This window comes from Engraulis encrasicolus, chromosome 3 (genome assembly GCF_034702125.1).
Source record: "Engraulis encrasicolus isolate BLACKSEA-1 chromosome 3, IST_EnEncr_1.0, whole genome shotgun sequence".
Taxonomy (NCBI): domain Eukaryota; kingdom Metazoa; phylum Chordata; class Actinopteri; order Clupeiformes; family Engraulidae; genus Engraulis; species Engraulis encrasicolus.
The window spans coordinates 43,506,639-43,516,638 of NC_085859.1; the positions used below are offsets into that span (position 1 = coordinate 43,506,639).

The 10,000-nt window shown below is 42.5% G+C and overlaps 1 protein-coding gene across 1 annotated transcript in view; it reads left to right on the plus strand.

Annotated features, from left to right (window-relative positions):
• The window catches only part of cemip2 (cell migration inducing hyaluronidase 2), a 94,175-nt gene extending 92,616 nt beyond the window's left edge, over positions 1-1,559 (plus strand). Inside the window, exons 24-25 of the mRNA XM_063195489.1 lie at positions 103-209; positions 579-1,559. Of these exons, the coding sequence (XP_063051559.1) occupies positions 103-209; positions 579-790 (319 nt within the window). The 3' untranslated portion in view covers positions 791-1,559. The remainder of the gene's footprint in view (positions 1-102; positions 210-578) is intronic.
• Positions 1,560-10,000: the final 8,441 nt, after the last annotated feature.

Here is a 10,000-nt window from a genome sequence, read left to right on the forward strand (position 1 = left end):
TACTTTTATCTCGATTCCATATGTCAAGGGACGGTTGGCAGCCCCTCGTTGCATGAGATTGAATTTGAGTTTCCATGATGGCTTTACTCTGGTCTTCACCAGGTCTATCGTCCTGATTGGAACGCGAGGGCAGCCGGGAGGGATGGCTGACCTGGGCCAACACCTACTTCCTCTGGGGGCGGCCAAGGTGGCGGATCTTCAAAAGAAAGGTTAGTTCTTTTGTCCGCTTCCCTTTGTTCGCTTTGTCCTGATCTTGAGTAATCAAAGACAGTGCAGGTTCCCTTTTCTATTGTGTCAAAGAGCGAGATCATGAAGAGGAACTCTACACTCTCTCTTGTCTTCTGTCTGTCTGTCACTCTTTATCTCTCTCTCTATTTCTCTCTTTCTTTTCTCTCTCTATTTGCCTCTGTCTGTCTGCCTGCCTGTCTCTTCCCTTCTCTTCTAAATCCCCACTCTACCGTTCTGTCTGTCTGTCTGTCTGTCTGTCTGTCTGTCTGTCTGTCTGTCTCTCTCTATCTCACTTTCTCCCCCTACACATTTAATTTCCATCCTTCTTGTCTCTCTTCTCCCCACCACAGTCAGCGTGGCCTTCTTTGGACTCAAGGGCTCCGGTGGCGGTGGCTTCCCCCCTCCCTGGCTCACCCTCGTGTCCGCCCAGGGTGAGGAGGTCCTGGGCTTGCAGCAGCGCTACCTCCCCCTCTCCCTGGAGGAATACGGCTGCACGTCGGCAGGCCCGCCCAAACGCAGGGATCTGGACCTCTTGAAGAAAGCTCTGAACCAAAAGTCATAACCATCTCATAAATGTGAACACACACACACAAACATGAATGCACACACGAAAGAAATGCAAAAAAGAAACAAACAAGACTACAAGACTGGATGGACAAACGAATGAATGTGAACTCGCGAGCGTAATTTATTAATGTTTGAAAGAGCTTGATGTTTACCGTATTTCAAGGGTATTGTAAAAAAAAATATGTGGCTTGGATTATGGGCATGGATTGCAGAAATGTGTATGTGTGTATTTGTATGTGTTTGTATGCAGTATGTGTGAGTGTTTGTTTATGCGTGTGTTTGAGTGTGTGTGTGTATGTGTGTGTGTGTGTGGCCGTGAGATTCACGGTACAGAGCAATGCACTTTTTTTTCCTCCTCAATTTTATTTTATTTTTTTCCAAAAAAAACAACAGCTGATACCTTCAAACAGTAGCACTGCGAGCCCAAAGTACACTCTGACTCATGTGTAGAGGGGAAGAAAACGAAGACAAACAACAAAAGCCGAACGCAAAGACTGAAACACTCTTTCATCTCCATGCAACAGCCAAAGCTAGCAGAAAGCCTCTGGAGTTGTTTTCTTTTCTCTTCTTTTCATCTCTTCATCTCTTTTCCTCCTTTCCCTTCTCCCTCTTCCCCCTTTCTTTATCTTTGAAGCCGTCACTGGTGATGGTATCTTTGCATCTCATCCATGTTTAGTTACCGCACATCTGAACATGTACCAGTATACGTGTGTGTGTGTGTGTGTGTGTGTGTGTGTGTGTGTGTGTGTGTGTGTGTGTGTGTGTGTGTGTGTGTGTGTGTGTGTGTGTGTGTGTGTGTGTGTGTGTGTGTGTGTGTGTGTGTGTGTGTGTGTGTGTGTGTGTGTGTGTGCGCGCGCGCGGGAAGTAGGGGAACGTGACTCCCATGTGTTGCGCACCTCTATTTGCATATTTATTGTGTCTTATCGTTTCTGCTCCCTCTATCTCTTCCCTCTCCTCTCCCTTTACATCTCTCTCTCTCCTTTCCTCTCTCTCTCTCTCTCTCTCTCTCTGTCTTTCTCTACGTCTCGCTCTCTCTCCATCCCTCCATCTCATCATCCCTCTCTCTCTCTCTCTCTCTCTCTCTCTCTCTCTCTCTCTCTCCATCCCTCCATCCCTCCATCCCTCCATCTCCCCATCCCCCCCCCCCCCCCCCTCTCTCTCTCTCTCTCTCTCTCTCTCTCTCTCTCCCCCCCCTCTCTATGTTCCAGCTGCCCATCTCTGTCTGAGGGGATGTTTGTGTGTATATGATGTCAGTGCTGCTGAGGGGTACTGTTGGAGAGGGTGGTGCTGTATGTTCAGACCATGCTCGACACACAGAGGTGTCAATGCCAGGTTCACTTGAGGCTTTGCTTGGCCTCAATTTCTGATGCTGAAGAGAATGAGTGAGAGTTTCAAGATAGTTGTGTCATTCGCACAATGTTGAAGGATTTAAAAAAAAATGTTTTTCCAAAATGTTTTATTTTATTGTTTTCTAAATGTCCCTTATTCATTTGGCTGCAGTCACACCACAGGCTTACAGCCTGAACATATAAGGGTTAAGTTGACTCCACCCCTCAACATGCGACAATTCATTCTAAACAAGGTGATTTAATTTCTATCAGCACAGACACTTGATAATCTGGCATACTAACTGATATCATTCTTGAGCTTTATGGATTGGGTATGGCTGTTTTAAATGGCATGCTACACAAAAGCCGTTTACTTGCGTTAGCCTAGTACCAGCAACCTCTGGCATTACGTACAAGTACTACTTGGAATATCAAAAAAATGTCTTTACACGTCTACCATACTGTGACTAACTAAGAAATATGGTCTTATGCCAAAAATCCGGGTGAGTCACTTAAAATGAATTAAATAACTTTTTTAATATATCTCCTCTAACAACCTTGGTGGTGAACATGTTCTGTAGCTTACCCTGCTGATTGTGCTATCTCTTCTGCGGGCCGAAACCTACAGCTACAGCCGTGGCCAAGCTCTCCTTCAGTGCCCTGAATGTGTTCTGATCTTGACCCAACCCGATCCAGCTTAACCTGACCAGCTTTTTTATTTTTCATGTGCTTGTGCCAGACAGTTGTAAATGTTTGTATGATAACAGATTCTATATGTTCACAGTGGAAAGATTGTTTTTTCTTTTTGTTTTGTGGCAGGCTGGCTGTGTGTGCAATGCAGGTTTTTCTGTTAGTGACTGGATGAGTTGCCACTGAATTTGTACAACACCCCCCCCCCCCCCACCTCCCTTAGGCAGAGGTCTATAAAGTACAAGTACAAGTTAACTCATGATTCAAGTACAACATTAATACATGATAGAATTACATACGTAGTTGTTACACCAGTTACTCCGTGGTATCTAATGAGTAGGAAATGAGGGTTTCTACTTGTACACCTTATACAGCTCTAGCTATCCTCACCCTCACCTACAGCTGTCAAATCATTCCAGAACGAAGCACCCTGCCCCAAGTATATTTTGTAGACTGAGTGCTTCCCACCAAGCCACACATTGGTCTTTCTGGGGACTGTCAACGTTTATTTTTTCTGCCATCAATACAGTTTGGCGCAACCATTTCTGAACCAGCTGATTGCAATGTGTCGTATTGGTTAGGGGGGAAATGTCACATGTCAAATGTGGCAGGTTTATAAACTGTATGAATGTGACACATTGACACCTCTGCCCTTCACGTATGCCTGTGTACGCACATTGGCAAGTTGGGAGACGTTTACATTTGCCTGTGCTCTCAGTTTTCGCCGTTTCGCACAGATTTTGAAATAAAACCAAAGCATCTAACTGCTGTTCCATTAGGTCTGAGAAGAAAACTAAATATGGAGGATCGGACTTGTACCGTGTAAGTGAGAAAGGTAATGCTTGGTAGGCTTTATAAGCACCGACATAGAACGGACAAACCCAGGGCCGCTGATAACTTTGGATGGGCCTGGGACAAAGTCATCTGAAGCCCCCCCCCCTTTTCAATACATGCAATGTAATAGGGTCCCAATTGTAGGGCCTCCGTTTCCCTGGACCTGGGACAATTTACCCCTTTCTCCACCCCATGTTGGCTGGCCTGGACAAACCCTGCTTGTAAACCACTGCACTGTAGTATCACAGGTCATGCCTGTTATGATAACGATGGCCTTTAACTGATACGTTGGAGGGTATGCTGTTATGGTTGGGATTGGGATGTGCTGAAATGTTGAGTCGAGTTCTTGTTGTAACTGGTAATGGTTCTTCAAGTGCCTTTCCTTCACATGTGTTTTTTGTACAATGGGAAAGTGTTGAATCGCTTCCAGTGTGTCTTTATTTTTATTTGTCAACCTCAGTGTTTCCTCTTCAACAGCTTCAAAGTTGTTTAACATTTATACTTTATTGTAATAAATGAATTTGTCTTAATCCCTGTGTATGTGAACTTATAATTATTGAGTCGTGCCGTATGTAAAATACATATGCCTATTCCAAATACACAGGGTGCGATTTTGTTAGGCGGGGATAGGGGGGATTGTCCCCCTTCTGGATTTGATATCGCCACTTTTTACACATAATTTTAATCACAGTTTAATGCAATTCCATTGATATTGCTTAAAAACTGAAACATATCCGCCCTTCTGGTTTTCTGATAAATCGTACCCTGCAAATACATAAAGGCAAAACAAACAGATCTTAAGCATGGGTGTGGAATAGTGGGAAAAGACTGTGCTATAATAGCAGAAATGTTACATTCTGGTTTTCATCATTTTTATCTACTGACTTTAACCCTATCCAACTTTGATGTCGTATAATTCCTTAACGAATTAAGCTATGACTAAGAAACTTTGTGACTTTTCCTAACATTTAGTTGGCTACAGTTAGGTACCGAAAGATTAGATTTATCATTTTTGCCGTTGCCATGGCAATGGTTTTCTGACAGGTATGTCTGACCAAAAATCACTTTACCATAGCCTATCTATGACGCCATATATTTTCATATTTTTTTGTTATTTCCATTAGCATCAGACAACTTTGTGAGCATTTAAGTGGTTTGAAGCATAAAATCATTACAATTTAAGTGTATTACCTAAATTTGATGGAAAATACATTATGGCGGGATTTTGGCCATAATAAGATAATGATGTCATAATGACGTCATAATACCAGGTATGTACACATGATGTCATTCATAGATGTCCATATATCATCTCCCCCAAGTTTCGTACTTATATTGTATTCCGTTCATGAGTTATGGGGGGGGGGGTCAAAAGAGCACCCCCCCCCCCCCCGCCCCCCCAGGCCCAGGAATGCCAAAAAAAAGCCCAGTCTACAACAGGAACAGGACATTTGAAGTTATAGGTTCGAAGCTTTGGCCGTTGGAGGGAAAATGCAGGTTTTATTTGATGTTACCAGCATTTGGCAGTTCCTAGCCAAATGAAGTGTGGAATTAAGTGTGGTAGTGCGCATGCACAGCCACCAGGTGGCAGAGTGGGGCTGCACTAGTATCGCTACCAGCCTTCTCTGTGAGCCGATAGCAGCATGAAGAGGGACTCCATCCAGCAGAGTAGAGCCAAATTGAAAAGCATATTACAATAGTATTACTGAATATTACACTACAATACCACGCCAGGGAACTACATTTAAGCTGGCGCAGCGACACGAGTTGGAAAAGTCGGACCAAAGGAGAAAAAGAAAGCAAAATTATTTTCCAAGATGATTAAAGGTGAGTTCACACGTGAAAGTAGCTCGCGACGTTAATTGACTCGTGAGTGGTCGTTAAAATAAAGTCTATAAATAAAATAACGGATCAAAATTTCCATGTTAAGTAAAGTCTACATACACTTAGCCTACAGCTTTTTGCATTTCAGTGTGCTAATTGAAAAATAAAATGGCTATTATATTAGCAGAACACAGGCGGCCGGTAGGCCTAATTGGGTCAAATGCCCAATTTCGTTGGCTAAATGGCATAAGGATACCGTCGAATCAGTTGAAAATCTAACTAATGAATCCTGTGATGTCCCAGGTAGGCCTACAGAAACAGCCATAGGTGCTACAGAAACAGACCCCTCATCTTCTGATTTTGTGGCCATGAGTGAGCACTGGCTTTCACAGGAATGCATAGGTAAGGAGGCCCAGGCTACCTAATAGCATATTTACACCACTGAAGTGTGTTGCCTTGTCTGTCTGACTGTCTTTCTTGCCTGCTGCTTGATGCCAAAACAACATCCAACTTGTCATCCTTAGAAAATAGGCTATGCATTTGTACTTTGTTGTTTGTTTTAGGCTAACCTATTATTGTGTGATATAGGTCTACAATTTTATTCTTACTGGTAATTTACTTTACTTTGGTAGGCCTATAGACCTACTGTACTATTTTATCATTTTCCACAACTTTACACAAAACTAACTTGGAAGGAGGTTTGAACCACCTCAAGCAACAGTAGGCTGCCAACTGTAAATTGCTCTTGGAAATAATATGTTTACCTACTATGGCTACTGTGTGGAATCAGCCTGGCTATCACGACTTCAAGTTTCTTCGAGACGTTAGTCTGGGAAGGCAACTACTGCTACAACATTTCAAATTCCAAAGAAAAAGAGAATGGGTCAATTTGAGCAATTAGCGTTTCCAATGGCTTTATGGGATGTGTTTAACCCCTTAGCGCAGCACTATGGCTCTCTGTAATGTCATAGCAATGTTGTTATGATGCAGTTAAGCATTTTCAGCAAGTGAATAGGGTCGCCGGCTTCCCCATCTGCAGTAAGAGGCTATGGCAATGACGCACCAGTTCTGTTAACAGTTCAGATAACCAGAATGCGGCGGCACGGTTGATATTCAATCAACCCAAAAGGACCCATGTTACTCCTCTATTTATTGAGCACTGGTTACCGATCGCCGCCCGGATCAAGCACAAGGCATTGACCCTTGCCTACAAAACCATCACAGGAACGGCCCCAGCTTATCTGAAGGACCTACTAACGCCCTATGTTACTGGAAGAGAACTGCGCTCATCCAGCACAAGCCGTCTGGCTCTGCCATCCAGTCGCTCTAGGTACTCCCAGTCAAGATTGTTGTCCGTTGTGGTACCCAAGTGGTGGAACGGTCTCCCAGAGGCAGCAAGACTAAGCACATCTCTTGCAGCCTTCAAGAAACAACTGAAGACCTTCCTCTTTCGAGAGAATCTACTAGACTAATGCTTGAACTGGCCTTGCCCCAGGGCAGACTCCTGACATGATGTTTAGTTTAGTTCAGTTTGTGTGTGTGTACTCGTTATTTACTCTTTAATTAAAAAAAAAAAAACCGAACCCCTCTGCAACTGCACTTGTTGTTCTGTATATTTGCTGTGCACATTGTATTTGCTTGTGATGTTGGCTTGAATATGTCCTCTTTTGAAAGTCGCTTTGGTTATAAAGCGTCTGCCAAATGCAATGTAATGTAATGTAATGTAATGTAATGTAACAGGTGAGTGAAGCGATCGGTTATCAAATCAATTGAAGCTTCAATCAATATCACAATGAACGCGAGGTAGACACACTCTTTGCATCTCCCGCTGAGATATGTTGTAGATGGTTTGACTGACCAGACCAAGGTCATGAAGATACTTTGCAGTCGTGATAGCCAAACTGGTCTGGAATGCCCATAGAATACATCTAAATTCTGACAAGTTTACATATCCAAAGTCCTGTTGGGTGTCATTATCCAAAAGGTCCTTTCAAACTGTTCCTTGCATCAGAAAGCACATGATCCTATTCTATTATTTATTACAAGTTAAAACCCTAACACAGTTGAAAGGCACACATGTGTTAGGAAGCTTTAATTACAAGCCTCTTTGGATCGTATCAAGGGGAAAGCTCATTAATCCCAATGGTGGTTTATATCTCAAGTGTGAAAGAACGCTTTAACAACTGTATTTTATATCTATGCCATCCTGGTGTTTTACACAGTCAGACATTACAGAGATTACAGAGCTGGGTCCAATTGGTGCTGTATTTAAGGAATGAAAACTGTTTGCTATCTTTTAAGCATCTGGAGACGGCAAGTGAAATCATCTATCCATCTAAAAGCTCTCAGCTGATAAATTATTCATCTCAGGTGCTGATGCCGGTTGAGAAGATGGGATTTCCATCTTTTTTTCCATGCCTGAAACAGAATTCGAAGCCTGTGAGTGAATTTTGATCACATAAACCAATCATATCGAGATCACAAACACTGAGAGAACAAACAAGCCATTACTTGCTTGCTATTTGCTACACCAGTCAAGGGGGGTAGAGAGACAGAAAAAGTGATTGCTCTACTTCACAGTTTCTATTACCGATAATACTTCAATCGTTTATGTACACACGGTTGGCAAAAAGTGATATTTTAGGAGATGGTAGTGTGTAGGTAGAAAGACAGGTTTTTACTTTGTGCCAAGAGCAAATACACAGCCATCCAAGAGAGAGCGAGAGAGAGAGACAGAGAGAGAGAGAGAGAGAGAGAGAGAGAGAGAGAGCGAGAGAGAGAGACAGATAAATTTGTGTTTATTAAGACACAGACAGATGATGGTGTCTTTTTAGTGTAGTCTTGGACAGATGGTGTCTTTTTAGTGTAACTGCTACATATACCTGTAGGCTAACCACATGTAATATTATGTACTAGGGCTGTAACGATACACTCAACTCACTATTCGGTTCACATCGCAATTAAATAAAATCATCACAAAAACAAAATTATAAGTAGAAACTATGATAGTTTATACTTTAGGTAGAATTGGTTACAAATAATTATGATTTAAAGCTTGGCGGTACCATCACATCATAGCTGTTTTCTGGACTGAATGGTAATAGAACTGTGAAAGGTGTGTATCTGTGTACTGTGTATCAAAATACTGCCTTCTTGCAACGTGATACAGTATCGTGACTCTGTGTATCACAATTTCTCAGTTTGACACAACTACTATTAGGCTACGTAGTTTGTTGCACTGTACCCAATTAATGTAGCAAGAAAGAGCAGTAAAATAAAGTGTAAACAAAAACACGCTCGCCTCAACCACATCTACACATTTCACCTTGTCTTGTACTTCACTCTGAAGCCCCCAACACTTCTGCATATTAAGGTAAACACATGTGATTGAGTTGGCTGGAATTTGTTGTCAATATAAGGAGTGTTTCAAACCGCAGCGTCCAATATGTGCTTGATGAGTGTTAGACTATCATAGCACAACATTGACTTTGTTATTGATTCTATATTGTTTGCGATGAGGATTTGTATTGATTTTTACATAGGATAAGGAAGAGGCGTTGCTACAAACCCATTGCAGATGTCACACGCGAATGCACCTTGTTACACTGTTAATTAAAGTTGAAGTAAGAAAACGGGAGCAAACAACAGTATAGAACCAATCAGTGATAATAATAAACTAAAGAACCAACTAGCCCACTAATTAAATACAGTATTGTGACCTTTGTTACTACGATCTCATCGTCAGGATAAAAATAATGCCATAGATTACTCTCCAGTTCCAGTTTTTTCTATTCTGTCTAGTTTCCTCTCTTGTCTTTTTGCTATTCGTTCCTGTTTCTGTCTCTCTTCTCTACACACTCAATTATTTTTTATTTTAACATTGTTGTTTATCCATTCGTTAAGCACTTTGAGCTGCATGACTTGTATGATATTGTGCTAAACAAATACAGTTTATTATTTCTACATAGGCTTCTAACGTGGTAGCTTTCAGTCTCTCTGTAGCATCTATTATATAACCCATTAGGGGTGTGTATGTCAATGATATAACCTGATGACAATATTGATTGTTTTGCTTGGTGCCACTGTGCTTCTCAGGTACAGATGATCCACACACACACACACACACACACACACACACACACACACACACACACACACACACACACGCGCGTGCGCACACACACACACACACACACACACAATGTAAAGAGGAAACAATTCTGGGTCCGGGACAACTGACCCCTTTGTCCGCTCCTGTCCAGCTTCTGTGCACATAAACACACACACACACACACACACACACACACACACACACACACACACGTGCGTGCGCACGCACACACCCACACACTCACACACGCACACACACACACACACACACACACACACACACACACACACACACACACACACACACACACACACACACACACACCAAACACACACACCAAACACAGCTGCGCTGTCATGGCCGAGCCAGAGGTGGCAGCACTGCGAGGAGGCGGCTTAGAGGCCTCATGCTGAATAAT